The sequence below is a fragment of the Pleuronectes platessa genome, chromosome 2 (assembly GCF_947347685.1).
Source record: "Pleuronectes platessa chromosome 2, fPlePla1.1, whole genome shotgun sequence".
NCBI lineage: Eukaryota > Metazoa > Chordata > Actinopteri > Pleuronectiformes > Pleuronectidae > Pleuronectes > Pleuronectes platessa.
In genome coordinates, this window is record NC_070627.1 from 16493772 (window position 1) to 16513293 (window position 19522).

At 39.1% G+C, this 19522-nt stretch overlaps 2 protein-coding genes across 4 annotated transcripts in view; one reads left to right on the forward strand and one right to left on the reverse strand.

Annotated features, from left to right (window-relative positions):
* Nucleotides 1-10429, forward strand: part of LOC128450086 (RNA-binding motif, single-stranded-interacting protein 2) — a 31337-nt gene extending 20908 nt beyond the window's left edge. Inside the window, exons 5-14 of one of the 2 annotated variants that reach the window (XM_053433543.1) lie at nucleotides 1098-1255; nucleotides 1407-1486; nucleotides 1596-1705; nucleotides 1961-2004; nucleotides 2205-2298; nucleotides 2554-2604; nucleotides 3294-3404; nucleotides 3537-3617; nucleotides 4309-4396; nucleotides 5900-10429. In XM_053433543.1, the coding sequence (XP_053289518.1) occupies nucleotides 1098-1255; nucleotides 1407-1486; nucleotides 1596-1705; nucleotides 1961-2004; nucleotides 2205-2298; nucleotides 2554-2604; nucleotides 3294-3404; nucleotides 3537-3617; nucleotides 4309-4389 (810 nt within the window). In that variant the 3' untranslated portion in view covers nucleotides 4390-4396; nucleotides 5900-10429. Of the gene's footprint in view, nucleotides 1-1097; nucleotides 1256-1406; nucleotides 1487-1595; nucleotides 1706-1960; nucleotides 2005-2204; nucleotides 2299-2553; nucleotides 2605-3293; nucleotides 3405-3536; nucleotides 3618-4308; nucleotides 4397-5895 lie in introns of both variants that reach the window. The other variant, XM_053433537.1, reaches the window with a different exon arrangement.
* Nucleotides 10430-11562: 1133 nt separating this feature from the next.
* On the reverse strand, nucleotides 11563-16157 carry faim2b (Fas apoptotic inhibitory molecule 2b). 2 transcript variants are annotated; one of them, XM_053441710.1, is made up of 12 exons: nucleotides 15899-16157; nucleotides 15145-15190; nucleotides 14810-14877; nucleotides 14659-14723; nucleotides 14492-14545; nucleotides 14333-14383; nucleotides 14199-14238; nucleotides 14067-14104; nucleotides 13849-13936; nucleotides 13634-13729; nucleotides 13350-13403; nucleotides 11563-12927 (listed from the first exon to the last, which is right to left on the reverse strand). In XM_053441710.1, exons 1-12 carry the CDS (start codon nucleotides 15911-15913, stop codon nucleotides 12778-12780), a joined length of 765 nt encoding a protein of 254 aa, XP_053297685.1. In that variant the 5' UTR covers nucleotides 15914-16157; the 3' UTR covers nucleotides 11563-12777. The 2 variants fall into 2 exon arrangements, with proteins under 2 accessions (XP_053297685.1, XP_053297677.1); XM_053441702.1 differs by having other exon boundaries at nucleotides 15145-15193.
* Nucleotides 16158-19522: the final 3365 nt, after the last annotated feature.

Below are 19522 nucleotides of genomic sequence, written 5' to 3' on the forward strand. Positions count from 1 at the left end.
CTGTTGCTCTGTGAACTCTTTAACTTCATGCCTGGCTTCCTGTCTGCTGCTGCACAGTCGCACACAAACTTCCACTGTCGATGTAGTGCCATAAAATTAGTCTGAATCCTTTCTTTGATTCACTTTTTATTTACTTGAAATTATCCAGATCTCTTAGTTCCTCCAAGATGTGTGACTTAATCCAGCTGGCAGACAAATTAACATTCACAATGTGTCAGTGTATTAAAGTGGGCATGTGGATTTGTAAAGAGACAGTGCCATGGCATGGGTAGCAAATTATTCAAGGTTTCAGTCTATTTTAAAAGCACTAACAGCATAAAAATGATTTTATCTGTACTGTACAATGATGCTTGACATTAATATTATGAAGGATTCATGTTCATTAAAGACTGATGGTAAGCTTCCTACAGAGAAATCTCAGCTACATGATTTTTTTTAAGATACAAGAAACGTTCCATCAGTAAATATAGTGAAAGAGCAGAGTTGTCTTTAAAGTCAGTAGAAGGACTTTTGGTTCATATCCTCGACTCACAAACAGCACTGAGAGGAGAGAAATAGCTGCTTATAGATACTTGTATTGCAATGAAACAAAAAGTAACCCACTAAAAGGTGAGCTAGCAATTTTCCTCCCCTGCGGAGGCTTGAGTCTTTGTTTTTTTTTGTTTGTGAAAGCAGGACTTATTGATTAATGAATCACCTTTTGTAATCCCTCACTCAAATCCCTGCGCACACACTCAAATATACCCTGCTTGGGCTTAGATTTCTTGCACGTGCTGTAACGTAAAAATTCCCAAACTGATCAAATTCCCGGTGAAGTGATCATGATTGAAATTTCTCCGCCCCGCAAAAGAGACTCAAAGACAACTCTATGGAATAAAGAGAAGAAAAAACCTCATATGACTCCTGCAGTGGCCGCAGGTTCCGCTCCAGATCTTTGTTGCATGCCTTCCCCATTTCACTCTTGAGCTGTCATTAAATGCTCAGAAATATCTGAATACATTTTAAAAAGCTCGGGTAATATGACGTCTCTTCATTTATATATATATAAAAAAAGAGGTGTGTTTATGAACCAACTTCTATGTCCACTTCCTGCACAGCAACAGGAACAGGATCCCACCAACCTTTACATCTCCAACCTGCCCGTGTCTATGGATGAGCAGGAGCTGGAGAGCATGCTCAAGTCCTTTGGCCAAGTCATTTCCACACGTATCCTGAGAGACGCCATCGGGACCAGCCGCGGCGTTGGATTTGCCAGGTTGAGTCTATAGCATCCAGACATAATATACTACATCATAATGGCCCATAATGATCTGAGCACGAAGCTTGAGTGCAATTCTGGCTCGTCCAAACCCAATGTAAACAGCATTCCACAAGAAGGATTAAATTTGACTGGGGTTTTGTTTCAGGATGGAGTCTACGGAGAAGTGTGAGGCCATAATTCAGCATTTCAATGGGAAGTTCATCAAGACTCCTCCAGGAGTGCCTGGTGCGTGGAATGTATTGTAGGAATCTGATCTTGTTGCTGTTGGTGCCAGAGCGCCATTTTTTTAGTTCTGTGTATTTACTCGCTGTTGTTTGATCTGTTGCTTTCACAGTGCCCTCAGAGCCCATATTATGTAAGTTTGCAGATGGAGGTCAGAAGAAGAGGCAGAACCAGGGGAAGTACCTCCAGAACGGACGGCCCTGGGCTAGAGACGGAGACACGGTACCATGAATGATCTTTTAGCTTCCTGTCTTTATATGTTAAGATTTCCTGTTAGAAATTATTAAAGCAGGAACGTGTTTAAAAGTTTTCCGGTTGATCTCTATGTGTGTGTGTGTGTGTCTGTGTGTGTGTGTGTGTGTGTGTGTGTGTGTGTGTGTGTGTGTGTTTGTGTGCTCGCTGACCATGTGAGTACAGAGACTGCGCTGGTGTGTGCATGATCTCACTGGTTCTGAATCCTGTGTATTGTTTTCCCAGGGAGGAATGGCGCTTGCGTATGACCCTACAGCCTTACAAAATGGGTGAGTGGTATGCGCCGACTGACTGAAAACAGTCCCAGCCCTACAGGAAAATAAGTGCTGAACTCAAACTCTGATACTGTCCTGCCCCCTGCTGGGCATCAGGGGAACATATCATTTTTTTTTTATGTATTTAGAGGCATAGGTCAGATTGTTGACATGGTGAAGATACCTCATGCTTTCTGTGCTTCTCTGTTTGGTAGATTTTACTCCTCACCCTACAGTCTGGCTCCAAACCGAATGATCGCCCAGACATCCCTCTCACCCTACATGCATTCTCCTGTGTCATCCTACCAGGTTGGACATTTCCCTATACTCATAATTCACTTTTTTTTCTTGCCTGACTGAAATTCATTTTCTGTTGCTTTTAATGTGCGGAACTCTTAAAATCCATATTATATAATTTAACAAAGCACTCATAGTATTAACCTAGGTTCCTTCTTATTATTTTTAATAAACATAGTCTGGAAACTTACACAGGAGGTATGATTGACATGTTGAATCAGCAGATCAAATATAAGAGGATTTCATGTTGTGTTCCCTGCTCCACAGGTGCACAGCCCATCCTGGATGCACCATCAGTCATACCTCATGCAGCCAGCTGTGAGTATCACTCCCTAATCCCCCAGATCCTGTCTTCATACTTCATCTCTGTCCACTATTAACAGTCAATAAGTTCAACTGTAATTTACTTTATACACCCCCTTCGCAACTTAAGATGTTCTCTTACAGATACTAGCAACAGAAATGCCTCCAATACTGTCGAAAATGCCAGGTCGGGTATCTGCGAATATGCAAATCTATGTACGGAGTAAAGTCAATTAGTGTAACCCAGACAAAATTCAAAAACCTCAGTTGTGCTTTACTGGCCCACCGGCAAGTACTGTTTCAAGAGCGACGAAGAAGAAGTGATTTCTGGTAGTTGAACAGCGACATTCACTGTTTGCAAGAGGAGTGGCAGTGCTGCCAGTGACAACAAAAGCATTAGGCCATCCAACAATGACAGCAAATATTACTCCTGTACAGGGTTAGTATCTTACAGCTGTTAAAATTCGTTACACACTATAAGTTACTTTTTTACATGCACTGATATTATTGGATCGGTACTCTGTATCAACTTTTGACTTTTTAAAATAGGAGGAGTTTCAATTTTCCATTATTATTAAGACGGATCGATGTGTGTTTGGCTCACTGCGACTGATGCGACAGATTTTCCGCACATTTGGTATTCGATGAATAATATAATTCAGACTGTGACATTCATATTTGTGTTTGTTTCTGTGTATTCACAGGGTACAGTTCTTACCCCAACAATGGATCATGCTATGTCCATTCAGCCCACGTCCATGATGGGACCTCTCGCCCAGCAGCTAAGCCACCTGTCAATGGGCAGCACAGGCACAGTCAGTACCAATCGCACACACCTATACCCGCTAAAACACAATTATGATTGTCTTGTCTAAATTTGCTCAAGTTTAGTTCTTAATGTTGATTATCACACACCATTTGTTTTTTTCTCTCTGCCTTCTCTACAGTATATTCCGACCAACACAACTATGCAGGGGACCTACATCCCGCAGTATACCCCAGTGCCTCCCTCCAGTGTCCAAGTAGAGGTATGACGCCGGCCTCAACCTCAGCTGCTTATATCTGAACTTTTATATTTCCAATAAGTTGATGCCCAGTTATTATATTTCCTAGAGGGATTTATTTACTACAAAAGAAGCTGCTGCTTTTAGTGTGCTAGCTCTCATTCATATTTATTTTAGGGAGTGGCAGCCCTAGAGGACGTTCATGTGAGGACTAGAGCTGTTTAATAACAGGTAGAAGCAGGTGTTGTGGCTTTGGCAATGCCTTCAATGCAGTGTAATTATATTCCATGAGAGTTTTTAAAATCTTTTTCACATACCAGATGTGGATTTATTGTAAAAAAACAAACAGTTTTCATTCGTCTCCAGGTTTCATGTTTTTCCTCCTTTTTCCTTTGTTGGTTTTGTAGATTTGTTTCATTTTAGTTTTATCAGTAATTTTTTGTCTTTAGTCTTTATACCTGAAATGGGGAACTGAACCTGCTGCTGCTGTCGGAGGACTCAACCCTCGTGTGTGCATCAACAAGCACAAACAAGCACATTAAAACATACTTATCATGTCTGGGAAGATCTTTGAGAAAAAATATAGTTATACTGACAGTGCAGCTAAGTGCGCTTTATAGCTGTGAACAAACAGCCATCATCATTGCATCTTTGATCAAATCTATTGTACTGGCACATGGTCATGAATCATCAATATTTTTAACCTGTGTTTCAGGAGAATGGCGGTCAACAGCAACAGGTTGCCATGGAGAATCCCGTGGAACACACAAACTACTCATACCAACACACCAAGTGAAGCTAAGGTAGGACAGGGACATTGACCTGTAGGGGTTTGTCATATTACTGCTGGAGCCGACTGTGATGTCAGAGGATGTCTGTTGTTTCAGAAACAAATCAGTACCCTTTGTATTCTGATTGGGAGAAACCTAGAGGAACGTTGCCTCTCATTAGCTGATTGATAGAAATGTAATATGATCTGAGGGGAGGACCATATTTTTAAATGTAGTCCAACCCACGCAAAGCTGTTTTTATGCATAATCAAATAAGTAAAGCTTGAAAACTTGAATAGATGAGAAATAGGAAACCACACCAGCAAAAAATTTCGTTAGTAGATCAAATGTCTGAGTGTAATGTGAAAGAGGTGACTAGTAGTGACGGCCCCCCAGAATTTAAATCAGAATTAAATCCAAATAGTTGCATTTACTGAGGCGTTCAGTGTTGTTCAGCTCATCATTTTGAGTTTAAAGCTGCAACAGCAGCAGGTAGTTGTCTTTAATGACAATACTCCGATAAACCTAAACATAGGGTTAGGGTTATTAACCTACTGATACTCTGTGTCTGTACAATGTGTAAAGAAGCCAGTGTTTGCTATGAGGCACGATGATGTTTTATGGTATTATTATGTAATTTTTGATTTTCAGATGTTCCTCTGCTCTCAAGTGGCCAAACAATCAGTTCATGCAGATGAACAGGAATATCATCAGTGTTAGATTCAATTTGGAAGTACTGTTAATATTTTCTATGCCAATTGTTGGCCCCATGTTAAGGTTACTGATGGTTAAAAACCTGGAAACATTGGTGTTTAGTGGATATCTGATCAAACTTTGAGTCTAAAGAGTCAAACCTGCCTTCACTAGTTTATTGTGAAGCAGATTCTGTGAAATGGTTCCTTTACTTGACAGTGAGAGATAATCTTTCAGTCGAGACGTTATTAGTCCAGTATATTAACCAATGTTATATTTAATTGCAGGGTCCTATTTGTATAATTGCTGTGAGAAACACAATTCATTCAGCAAGTTTGTCATTTGACAATTGAGAAAGATTATTTATTACATTGCACCTCAGCATAACCAGGAGCAGGGCATTGTTTTCACCCCCGTCTGTGTGTGTGTACATAATAACTCAAATATGGATGGAAACTTGGAGCGAATATTACTTGGGATTGTATCTCCAGGTGATTAACTTTTGTTGTGTGTTTGTGAGAGACAGCGACACTTGGGCAAAGAGCGCTGCAAAGAGCAAAGAGCCCTGCACACAGCTCTACGTCAGAGAGCATTGGTGCTGTCTGAGAAACTGTGGCAGGACAAATATACAGGAGACTTTATAGTGTGTATATAGGCTATAATATATATATATATATAATGTTTGTGCAGTGTCTTATTGCTCCTCATTACAATATATGCATTGCTTAGTGCTCTGGTGTGTGTGTAGCAGATTGATTGCTGTTGCCTGACTCTGATGAATTGTTATCTAAAAGCTCTGTGTCTTGGCAGCGCATTGATACTGTGTTGTGTGTTCTCCTGCAGGGTGGGGCCGAGGGCACAACATGAATCCAACCAAACAGGATTCAGCTGGAAGAGATCTGTGCTCCAAGCCATCACCAAGAACCTGGACTTGAACATGGATAACAAAAGGAACATGTGTGTGCTTGTTTGCTATGAGTGTGCGTGTGTGTGTGTGTGTGTCTGTGTGTTTGCTATGAGTTTGTGTGTGTGTGTGTGTGTGTGTGTGTGTGTGTGTGTGTCTGTATTTTTTTTTTTTTTTGAAAAAACACAACACTTACTTCATTGAAGTTTTCTGCCGACATCCTCAAGAGTTGATCAACCAAAGGTGGGAATCTTCTTCATATAAGCTTAGATCTATTTTGATAACTGACAAAAGGAACATAACAAGAAGTTTAAAGAAAAAAAAACACAGAAAAAATACTTAAGAGAGGAGGAAAAGACACAGAGCATTATTTTTGTGCAAGTAATATAACAAAATTCTTATTTTTAGAAAAGCATTCTGTATGTTTCAGAGTGATTCAAGGAATAGTTGAAACACAATGTGTCTTTTATTTTTTTGTAAAATATGCAAACTTTTTATTTCCTTATGTCTGTTGTTGGACATTCTACTTGCAGCAGCGGGGGGGGGGGGGGGGGACGACTATTTGTACAGATTGAAACTCTTACAAACACTTTTGCTGGTCTGGTGTGATGAGTCATCGGCAAACCGCGGGAGGCAAACCGTTTAAAGCTACTTCTTCCTTTAACTGCTGCAGAGATTTCTATTCAAGCACAGATGATAAATAAACACTGTTTATAGTTTAGACAAATGTATTCCTAAACACAAATTTAAACCATCCTTTCATAAGTTAACAAAAGACAATCAATCAATTCTATATATATTTGAAATATAGTTCTATTTCTTAAGGTTTTTAGATCATGGAAACACATTTATAGAAATAAAGTTATTTAATACTGTAGTCGCTTGAGACGAGACGACACAGACTTTACTGGTGAGCTCTAATATTTGGCTCCTAAACATTACACTAATGTGTGATGGTTTGATGAATTTTATTTCAATTTAAAGTCATCGCGCCATCAACAGTCTCCATGGAAAGACACCTGTTCATTCAGTAGTCGTCCTGCTTTATTGTGATGTAGCTCCATATTACATCCGAACCCGTGGGAAGTGGTTTTAAGCGGTTTTGTTGTGGCAAACCTTCAGGTGTCATCCCATTCATCCTGTGTGGAAGGGATGAAGTGAACATGCTTAGACCCGAGTAGTTAAAGGAGATTTACTGTATTTTTCAACTGGGTTCTACATTTATAAACAAGGGTGTGTGAATGAATGATAATCATATAAACATCTGGAATCGCTCCAGTAGACTGCCTCCTGCCGGCAGAGGCTACAATGTGATCTTATGGGGCAACTGTGACAGTCCATGAAATATTCACTGTAAATGTTTATTTCACTGTTAAAAGACTTTGCTAAGAGTCTGGCAACATTACACATCTCCCTTACGGTTCCATTGTAGCCACTGTCCCTGTGTCACAGGAGGTTGTGGCATGTACCTTTCATTTACACACCAACTTTTAAAAACTTAAGGCCCAGGTTGAAAATTCTCGATTCCCCTATAAGATTACTGAAACATTTTGTGTAAAAAAGAACAATGCAGTTACTAAATTATAGAGGAAATCAAATGGCAGACTAACAAGATCCCTGAGAATAATTTGTCTGAAAGATAAGGGAGTTGTAAGTCTTTATTTTTTGTTTTCAATGCTGCTGTTGTCACCTGAGTTTGATTCTCTGTCAGAGATTTATTTTTAGTTTGTTTCAATGTTTTCTGTTTTTATTTTCTCGTCTGTCACTTGAAAACCTTTTGTGCTAATTTGCCTTAATTTTTTGATGACTTTATCTTTGAAGTATATACAATTTTAGCCATAGATTTTAGCTTCTCCTAGAGAGTAGATGTTAGCTTTTCTCAGCGTAGGGAACGATGCTGTTTTCTCGTGCACATCAGGTTTTTGTTTTACGCTTGAGTTTTCCGTTCCCATCCTCGTGTCGTCTGTCCTGCTACTGTCAGGCCTGTTTGTAGAGAGCTGAACCAAACTACGACTTCATGTCGCGCTGATCCTCAAGACTCATACCAATGCTCCATCAGCGTCTGTGGCTCTCAAAGGTTTCGTGCAAAACAAGCCCGGGTATGTTTCCATCGGCATTTTGAGTGAAGCTCATGTCACCACATTCAGTACATCCAAATATGTTGAACTTTAATTTATACAGACATCAAAACTGTAGATATGTAGATAATAGAAATAATGGTTTTACCAAGGACTGCTCACTAGACCATGGAAGTGCCATTAAAGATGATTCTTACAGCCTTTAGTGAGACGGCGAGTATAAATGAATTCGTGAGTGATCCAAAATTCTGCAAAAACTGTTTTTAGCTCAGCCTTAATGTTGTTTCTCTGGATCAACTGCCTGATCTTTCATAGGATTGACACTAAGTTGTATATAGTAAGTGGAGACAGGCCTGTTTGAATGCCACCGAGTCATGTCAGTCGAGTTAGCTGTAGGACTTCAAGCTTTTTAATTCCCGCTCTTCAACCGTTCATGTGTGAATCCACTGAAGAGACACAGTGTGATCGCGTTTCTGACGCAGTTTGATGATTCTGTTTCTGTCTTTGTATTGTGTTTTTTCACGTGTCATCTTTTTGCTGTGTGTTTCTCTGTTGTTCACCTCTGCAACCAAAGATGTTGTAGCCACACTTTCTTTAGCTCTCTTTTTTTAGCCACAGATGAACCGCTCTCATCCGCAGGCGACCAGCCTGTCGTCTGCCGCTGGATCAAATGCCTTCTTTCACTTCTGATGGATTCAGAAAGAGAAAGATTGCAGAAAGAGTGTTTACATGCACTCAATACGACATGTGGTGTTTTATTATTGTATTGTTTTCACCATGTGAGTCTTTGTGGGTTTGTCATCATGGTGGTCCTGGACACATCCACTGTAGGGGCCAGCTGTGGCTCAGGAGAGAGAGCGGGTTGTCCACTAATCAGCCGGTTGGTGGTTCGATCTCTAGCTCCTTCAGTGTGTAACACTAAAAAGCACTAATTAAATCTAGTACGTTCCTGTTACTGTAGCAGGAACTACACTACATTTACATTTAGCTGACGCTACCATCTAAGCCATCACGGTGAAAACAATGCCAGCCATCCTGTGGCAGCTGAGGATAATTTAGTAAAAGTGACTGAGGACTCATGTCGTGGAACTTCCCCCAGCGGCTGTGATGGTACACAGTTCATATTAAGACAGCTGGAGCTTTTGTCTAAACTTTTTTGGGCTCCAACATATCAACATCTTTCAATTTTTTTTTCTGAAATGAACAACTCAATAAATGATCTGGTTCTGTTTACATGTATAAATAGAATCGTGAGTTGTCAATGTTGCAGTGCATGTAAACAGACTCACTATGAACTTCTACAGAGCGCAGCTTTTATCAGATTCCTGACAACAGAGCTCATTTTGTAAATAGTCTTTTTTTTTTCTCTTGACACCATTCTGTTTGATTCTTCTTGTGTGTTCTCTTGATTTTTTTTTTTTTATCATTTAAAAACCTGTCCAGATAACAGTGACGAGCAAGTTTTCAGATTCAGTGCACCATGAAGGAAAATGTCATGGATATTGTTTATATGTTCAAAGAAATTATATTCCATGTATTAGCCATCACATTTAATACAAAAACAGGATTTTGGAACTATGAAATGACCACTTGTTACAATACAGTGTTTATTTATTTTATGTTATTTTTTTTACAAACTTACAAACAAAAGGAAACCGCGATGCTTCAAAAAGAGTTAGCATCATGAAAATGAACCTTAAGTTACATGTAGATTGTAGTTTTACTATGATCAGTGTACTGTATAGACAGTACAAGATATTTGAAAAGGAAGATTTCCTTGCACTTATTATTCTTGGTCCACACCAATTTTAAATGTTTTTTTTTTTTTTTTGTAGATTTGACGGCTTATTTCATAGCTTCAAAATGTTTTGCTGCTAAAACAGGATTTCCAAGCAGGTGGTTGGATGTTGCCATGTCTGGATTTTTAAAATGTCTCCTTTCATTTTGATAGAGTTGATACTAGTTGCCCCTTTTACTATTTCACATCTTCATTATACTGATAGCTAGAAATAGTTCACTGTTATCATGCTATAGGGCAGTTGAAAAACGTGTTCTCTTGTTGCTCAACACTGTATGAACCAGTTTTGTGTGAATAACCGACGTTTCGAAAATGCGACAGGCTCATCCCACTTCCTGCTTGTGAACAGTTTTCTTATTTATACAAGAACTCATTTTGTACAGTTTTGTTAGAGGATAGAGGTTTTGATATTTGGTTATTTGGCAAAGCCACTTAGCTTCTTTTGTCTTCCTGTGCCAGAGTTGCTAAAATTGTCAGTAACTTGTGTTTTTTTATTGATTGAGATAAGATTTTCCTTCTTTGTTGGTTTTCTCTTTGAATTTGAATATGTCTGTTTCATTTCTTTCTTTTTTTTAATAAAAGTCTTGTTTCAACGCTCGGGTGAAGTGTGTTTTTCATCACTCTTACTCTGGAGGGGCTGCATTATCGACAGCAGCTGGGTTGTTATCTTTTGGTGTAGTTGTGGATTAAGATGCTCTTGGTGGAGTGTCACTCCGTAGAGCTCATACCTCGGCCAAGACCAAACAGTCTTCTTACATCCAAGCTGAGACCAAACAGTCTCCTTACATTCTAGCTGCAACAAAATTCACAGTTATAGATATCATTTCTAAATATGCCTGATTTTTTATTTGCATTATTTCCGGGAGACTTACAATCAAAGGAGTGGAGAGGAGTGTAAATACCCTAAAAAATAAAGAGTTCATATGACCTGTAGAGGGCGACATCTAATTGAGCTACTGATCGTTGGGTTACTGATGGGTATCTTTATTACTTGACCTCTGATCCAAAGTAAATCACAACTGAGGAACAGGACGAGAGCTTCAGTCCAATAGGAGAACTCTGTATAGTCTTTATTGCTCTGTAGGTAAATATGAATGATCATATCCAGCCAATTGTCCATTTCCTGAATCCTCATTTTGTTGGAGGTAATTCCACTGGAGATGGAGAAGGACTTATTCCCCTTTTCAAAATCTGTAAGAAAGACTATAAACTCCTCCTGGTGCATTCTTGTTAGTGCAATATCTCAGACCTGCCTCAGGGGAATTCGTTGAAATTTGGCGTAAATATTTACATGGATTCATGGATTAGTTTCTTGGTTAAAGGTAAAAGTTCATGGTCACTGTGACTGGACAAATTATATTTTTGGCCTCTTGAACGCAATTTTTCAAGACGGGAATGGGGGAATTTCTTCATTTTTCGCACAAATGTTCTCTTAGATTCGAACATGTCATGATGCTAATATCCTGGTCAGGGTCACTGCGACCTCAAGACAAATGTTTTGGCTTTTGTTGGGAACATGAAAACTAGACTGTGGAAAGAATAATACAAACTCTACTGAGAGAGGCCTGTAGAGACGAGTGGATTCAAAGCCGGTCCTTCTTGTTGTGATGCAATAAACTAAAATCTGCCCTTGGCTTCCCATCTGTACCGTAACTCTAAAAGTTATTCATTGTATGTCACACTACAGAAATACATTAATTATCATTTCACATGCAGGCCAGAAACATTACTGTTTAATAATCTCTTTTATTTTTATAATCACAGTATTAAATGTTCACAGCTCATTGTCCTTATAAAAATATTTTCATATATCCAGGTAAATTCACTATACAGGTAAAACTTGTTCTAACATTTAAATTCTGATCCTCAGTAACAGCCACAGTAACATGACGGAGGAATGGCAACTGATCATTAAAGGTGAGGTTGGTCATTTGTTTTCTGAAACAAATTTATATCTGTTGAAATCCTCTTCACATCCCGATCACGTTCATCAACACATACACATACACTACAGAGTACATAATAAACATGACCAATCATTTAATGTGGACTGAAGGAAATGATTGGCTGGTGTACCTGTCCGTCTAGAGAGACATACGCTGCTGAAGCAGAGATGATAGTCAGGCTTCTGGCAGTTGTCAGTGCACATTCATATGTTTTGGGGGCGTAGTGTTGACGAGAGTTCGGATGGGAGCGGCTGGGATATATCGGTTTCATATTTTCCAAATGTAGCCTGTTTTTGCTAACTTTTCCAAGATTACCAACCTTAGCTTTAATGACTAAGACTATTGTATGCTAAGACAAACACATTTTCCCTTTGTGGTTGATTGTGTAAGCTGGAAGTTAGAATGTAAATATCTCTCTCTCTCTCTCTCTCACGCACACACACACACACACACCTTTTAAATCACACAAATTCTGTGATACTGTGCATAAAAAACAAGTATAAAACAAACCTCATCTACGCAGCTTGTGAAACTTTGTTTTATCGAAGAAACTCAACCCTGCTGAGCTTCAAATTGCAGATTTCCTGAATCTTCATTTTTTGGCTTAGTAGCAGAGATAAACAGAGAGATGCAGCCAAGGAAACAGATCTTACTCAACTCTGCTTCTAAACCAAAGCAAACCAGATAACAGGAATGGACAGCAGGAGTACAGTGAACCACTAGTGAGGTGCGATGTGGATAATGTCGGGACAGAACCAGCAGCAGGATAGTACAGACGAGATTACGCAGCCAAAAGCAAGGAACCAACAGATTACTCTCACTCCTTTCAGCTTTAACGCATGCATAAACAAATAGAAATGATGACTCGTGAGTAATACACCTGACATCATGTTAAGCATGAGAGTAACAGATCCTTGCTCGCCTGACAGTTTTGTGACAGTTTGAAATAGTTCAGCCGACCAATAGATGTGTAGCAGGACAGCGGATGAGGTTCCTCACTGGCGGCCGTTTCCCATGATCTGCAGCAGGAAGCTGAACAGGTAGATGATGTCCAGGTAGAGGCTGAGGGTGGCGAAAACATATTCCTCTGGACTGATGGAATAACGCTTGTTCCCCAACAGCATCTGAGTGTCAAACGCCAGGAACTGTCCCAGAAAGAGGAGGAGACAGCAATTAATACTATGACTTTAGCCAAGGAGGTTATGTTTTCACCCCTGTCCTTAATGGTTTCCTTGTTTAATTGTGAACAGGATAACCCAAAAAACTATAGAACAGATAACCACGGAACTTGGTGGAAGGATTTAGCGTGAGCCAGGGAAAAACCCATTTAATTTTGGTTTAGATTCATCTTTACTTTCTTCAATTTCTTAAACATTGTGATTTAGGGAGTTTTTTCAAATTTTCCTTGATTTCTCTCAGAATAATTCATGGATCTTGATGAATAAAAAACAGGCATGTTTAGGGGACAGATATATATGAGTCCGCAATTTGGTGCAGATCCAGATCCGGTACTGTTGTCAGATGTATGCACTCTAGTTTCTATATTGATGAAGTATGTGACTCTCACCAGAGTGAAGAGGATGGCTCCTATCACAGCATAAAGAGCGTGCAGCCAGGGAACCTGTCCAATGAGAACAAAAAGCATTTCCAAAAGTGCGTTAGGAGGGATAGCAGGGAGCTAATTTAAGAAACAGCAACATGCTTTTCAAGATAATCTTCAGGAATAATCTGTTTACGCCCCCACAGCCAAACACAGCCAGCACCTGAGGCATTAACCTGCTACTGTTGCTCAACACAAGTTGTTAATCACTGCTATTTTAGAATTCTTCCAGATCCTACTGCTGGACTTACATATCCGAAGGGGATCACAATGGACATGGCGATGGCGCAGAGAAGCATGACCATGCACAAAGAAAAGAGGACGCCCTGACACGATGTGACGTCAATCTGCAACAAAAGCAAAACCGTGTGATGGATTTGTCTCCCGCTGACGACATCTCCATGTAGCTTGAAAGCAGTTTGAAGTTGTAATTAATCATTGACAATTAATGAAGGGATCTTCTCACCTTGCTCTGGAAGCTGAAGATGGTGACAGAGAGACACACCAGAGCCGTGATTCCCAGACACAGCATCACTGATTTGGTGTTGTAAAAGCTAAAGGGAGAACATATATCATTCAATTTAATTTATCTCTCATCCACCTTTGATGATTGAAAATCAGTGTGTCACACAGACACTTTGGGATAAAATCATATATCCTATAATTTAGTATATATATATTTACCTTGACACAAAACCCATCATGAAAGAAATGCTCAAAGTCTGTGAGGAAGAGAAAGAAGAAAGCCATCATTAGCTGTATGCAGAGTAAAGACCAGACTGTAATGTTCCATATTTCATACTGTGAGATACTCACGAAGATAACTAGCAGGATGATGTTCGTGGGAAACTGCCGCCTGTTTAGGTAGGAGACAAAATCTAAATTATATCCGAGCAGCGTCCTGTGTTTCATTTTGTTGTGTGGTTATTTATAATGCACAGAAGAGTTACCTCAGGTTTCCACAGCAGGAGAGTGCAATGTATGTGAACAAGAACATCATACTGAAAGGTCGAGAGAAGTAAAAACAAAAATATGTGAATAAAAGGTCGAGAACATGTAATGTGTCATGTACTGTGAGGTAAGATAGGATGATTTGTGTTTGCACTTACTAAGATGCCATGTACAAGCCAGGATGAGTCTGAATATAATACCTCACAGGGGCGCTGCAGACATAAGAAATCAAACAAATTCAATAAGTACTAGTTGCTCTGGTTAGAGTGATACATTTAAAAAAGACTTGTAAATTATATTTCAGATAATCATAGGAAAGTGTTACCAAAATGTGAAGAGACTAACAATGGCCACGGACACAAAAAGCTGAACCATGAGAATGGCGTAAACCTGCAGGAGGAGATAAAGGATGTCAGAGTAATGGATCTTTTCTGTGTTTGTGTCATTTCTGTTATTAAATCATTTTTTGCCAGTACCTTCCTGATGAAGGTTCGCCTGATGTTCTTGTCATCAAAGGTGAACTGAGCCTGCATCTCCTCATATCCTGAAAGAAGACGTGGGAAGGACATGAGTCAATTCTTTAATGTTTGCAGAAACTGAGAATATGTTTGTAAATGTGCAAATTTTCACAACACAGCTTGTAAACTTTAATATTGTGCTCTATTACAGCAAGTAATAATGATAACAACTTATTTTGTTTCACCCTCTATTTCAACATGTTTATCTGGTTAAACTAGAAAAAAGATGGTCAGTGTTGGTACATTCGTGACTAGTAGAACGTGTACTAGTACTACAAGGACCTTGTTTTTACCTGCTGTGGCCTCCTGGTAAGTGGGGGGTTCATTTTCTTCACTGACCTGCTGGGATATAGTTAGGGTTAACTAGGTCATTACAGTTTTTATTAATGAGCTCTCTTTACTTTCTCTCCACAGTGTAAATACATGTTGACTCTTGTGCACTGGAAGCAGCACAGTAACAGATTCGTATATAAACAGCCTCCATGTTGGATGAGTTCACAGGATTAGGATAGATGTGATGAGACTCCATGTTGGAGTAACCAGCTCCGACTATAGACTTTACTTCAGGTCCATTACAGAGAAAACTAAGTTCACTCAAGGAATAATTTCACTGTGATTATTGATTGATTTTTACCTATTGGGTTTTGAACTTGTAATACGAGGATACCATTAAAAGAGTTTCCTCTCAGAAACAGAAGGAAAGTAAAAACAGTAGTCAAATTTCTAGCATCGCTTTATAATGTGTAATTTGTGACCCCGGGGAAATTTTAAATGATTGTTATTGATCACAAATCAAATGACAAATCAAAGAAATTTAAATATAGAATGGAATAGAATAGATTAGAATAGAATAGAATAGAAATAGTTTATTGTTATTGTACAAGAGAAAGCAGAATAACAAAATCCGATGTGCTACTTCTGAAAACAGTGCAAATTTATACTAAAAACAATATCTAGGATATTAAATAATCAGTTAACACAGTTGTATTGTTTACAGTGGCTGTAAAGTTTATAGTGTAACTATAAGGAAGAAAGTTAAAAACATACCTTTTCCTTTTTCATGATTGTTCCCTCTTTCCTCCTTTATGTTTCTGATGTTGATAAAGATTAATCTGCACTCACTACTAAATCTGAAATGTCTGCTCTTGTTTTCGAGTCAGTGTTTGATCCTAAACACTGCGAGTTACCAGTAAAGCGTTTGTGGAGCAGTTGTTGCTCTGATTCTGTCTGCAGCGTGAGGATTACACTCAAGCTTTATAGTTCTCCATGTGGTTAATCTCCCTCTAACCCTGATCCCTCGCCACCCCCGTCCCCGGCCCAATGAGGTCGCTCGAGAAGTGTCCAGGTATATTTCCACCACACTGACATAAAGTCAGACTCTACCACCGCTGCTGCTGAACAGGGGTGTCATTGATGTGTGTGTTTGCTGGCACCGACCCTCTCGACAGTGTTCCAGGCAGATAATCATCCTAGAGCTTACCAAAGAGACTCACGGGTCTGACATGTCTAAATAACACACGCATTGCATAAGTATTCTGCTCCAGTTTGAAGGGAAGAGACACAGTTATACGGATATTCAAAAATTACCACATTTTATGTATGTTTATAGTTTGTGTTAGACTATATTATTGAAGCAAAAACGACAACTTCCAAAATTGAATTTGTTCTTAGTGAATGTCTTTTGGAACTAAACTTTTTATCTATGCTACTTGATGTATAAACTAGAGCTAATACAGATTGTTGAGTATTTGTTTGTTTCTCTAGTTTCTAGAAATATTTTCATTAATTAAATGGTTCTAACGAGCTTCTGACATCATCCTTTTGTGTAACAGACAGGTTTAGTAAGAGTTACTCCAGACTAATGAGATGGACGTTAAGAACTTCATGGAGCACAACACGTTACGGTTACAATCAGTGGTAATGAGATTGAGTTGATCTACATTTTCTTCTTGTAAAAGTAGAACTACAACTGGCACTAATCTTCATTTTACTGTTCACTGCTTTCACAAGAACACAATTAGAAACAACATGGTTTTAGAGAAATGTGATATTTTCATAATAGATTTTGTCTCCATCATAAAGTAAGGATGCACACAATGCTAAAGTTGTGCAATTAGCTGTACAGTTTACGACTGATGATTTACACTATTATAATGTTTGTCATAAACAATGAGCTGAGACTGGCTACACAGATTCATTAAAGGTTCAGTGTTTAGAAACTAGTGACACCTAGTGGTGAAGTTGCATGCTGCAGTTGAATACCCGCACCTCTACCTCCTCTTCCAGTATGAAGGAGAACCTGTGGTAGCCTTCAGTTGTCATAAAAACTCAAAAGGTGTTTAGTTTGTCCAGTCTGGGCTACTGTAAAAAAAAACGTGGCGGCCTCCATGGAGAAGCCATGATGCTCCCGATGTAAATATGGAGCATAAATATAAATATAAACAGCCCATTCTAAGGTACAGAAAACTATTTGTACAATTTAGATGAAAAACACTAGTCCTAACATATACAGTTACTTCCCATAGATTCCTTACACCTAAATCTTACACACTGAAGCTTTAAGTGAGTGGGAGCAGCTGATTCAAGTTATAATATAAGGTCCATAACTATTAGTGAGCAAGTTCAGATGTCAAATTATTTTCTTGTGTGTTCATTGTTACATTGGCATCATTAAAATATGTTTTTTTTTCATATTGTCTTCAAACCCAAGACTCTTCTTAAAGGTTATGTAGCGTCCAGATTAAACTTTAATTTAATTTTGCTCTATGAAACTCTGTTGTCCTTCTCTCTTGTGGCCACTAGATGTCACCAGATGACAGTGAAATAATCATTATGTGGTGACAGTGTGTCAGACACACAGTAATGTGTTTTATACTTTACTGCCGTTGTTGTTTGCCTCTTTGCTCAGTGAAGTGACACGAATCAAAAGATTGAAAACTCATGATGCGTTTTTTTCCTTTTAATTTTAATCATGTGAGTGAGATTATATTTGATGTCAACACATAATCCACAGTCGTGGCTCAGTCCCAACCCTCTTGTCCAATAACTTTTTATAAGGTTAATACAATGAATGGTAAATGGTAATGGTTTCGTATTTATATATTGCTTTTCTAGTGTTGATGACCATCAAAGCTCTTTGCAGTACAGTTTTACAGTCATCCATTTACACACACATTCATACAGTGCATCTGTTCACAGCACTTTGATATTCTATGGGGGGGCCATTCAGGGTTCAGCATCTTGCCCATGGACACTTCGGCATGCAGATGGGTCAGACTGGGGATCGAACTGCCGACCTTCAGGTTGGAGGACGACCACTCTACCCCACAGCCACAGCCGAAAGGGAGCGTTTTAAATGTTTGATAGGCACTAAATCGAAAACCAACAGCAATAGAGTAACAACTTGTGGGAAACACCATTTTGAACTTAACCTTAAAGATTATTATTACCAAGAAAATAACAAAAATTGTTTTCACAGTTTAGGCTGAAAACTAAAGTAACAGTAAGAACATTTAAATAAGCAGGTATGTTTGTTTTTTAAATCACACGGAGAGCACATTTATGAAGGCCTGTATTATATATGTTATAGTAATTTGGAAAATATTTTCTATATATTTACCCAAGTTACAGGACAGAAGCTAAGAAATGAAACTGTTTCATGTGAGATCACATCACCCCGAGGTGTTTATAGTGGAGAAGTGGTCATGTACTTTCACAAAATGTTTAGCCCTTAGCGGAGTTGTAAAGGTTAACATCTGCAATGTGTTGATATATATGTATAGTAAGACTCTGTTGTGGCATCGGCCATCTTCTTTAGAATAGTATGCAGGGACAGCAGCATTTCACCTGCTGACAGGAAGGGACTGGATAGACCAGCTCCCTCCTGGGATATCCCGTTGACCCAGTGCTGGTGGTGGGACAGAGGGAGATGATGGTGAAACTGTCTTCTCTGATGGACAACCAGTCGCAACCCCTGCAGGACACCATCGCAGCACTGGGCAGCTCCTTCAGCGACAAACGGATCCACCCTAAGTGTCTGAAGGAGAGGTATCACAGGTCGTTCCTACCTGTAGTAATACGACTGTACAACCAGCTCTGCTCCCAGTAGGCCACACACACCTTAAATGGACTTCTGCACTTTACACAAGGTTCAATTGTGCAATAATCGTTTCTTTCTCTGAAATTCAATGGCTATTTTGCAATCCATTTCACTGCACATGTTGTCATGGGGAAATGTGTGTTTTTAACTGTACAGGAACCCTTTCAAATATAATAAACAAATTAATAAACATCATGGGTGGGGTTTAAAGTGAAAGAAACAATGTAAAAGAAATAGTATGAGGAAAATAATTAAAGTTAAAAGCTATTACTCAATTGAACTCCAACCACTACTCCCACTGTCTAAACATGGTCATTGCCAAAATGTTGTCCCTGGTCTTACGGTCCTGTCCAGTAGGTGGCGTATGAAGCCCTCAACATGATGAATGGAAATGGCAGAGACAGTGCAGAGGGACTTTCTGCATTATTTTCTGGTGCCGCATTGAGAATAAAAGTTTTGCTGTGTTTTCACTGAAGGAGGAAAGAGGGCAGCTTTTAGTTCGTCAGGATGTCAACCATTATTACCTGTAAAGGAATTCAAATCTGTGCTATTTTGTTGTATAGAAAAAGGAC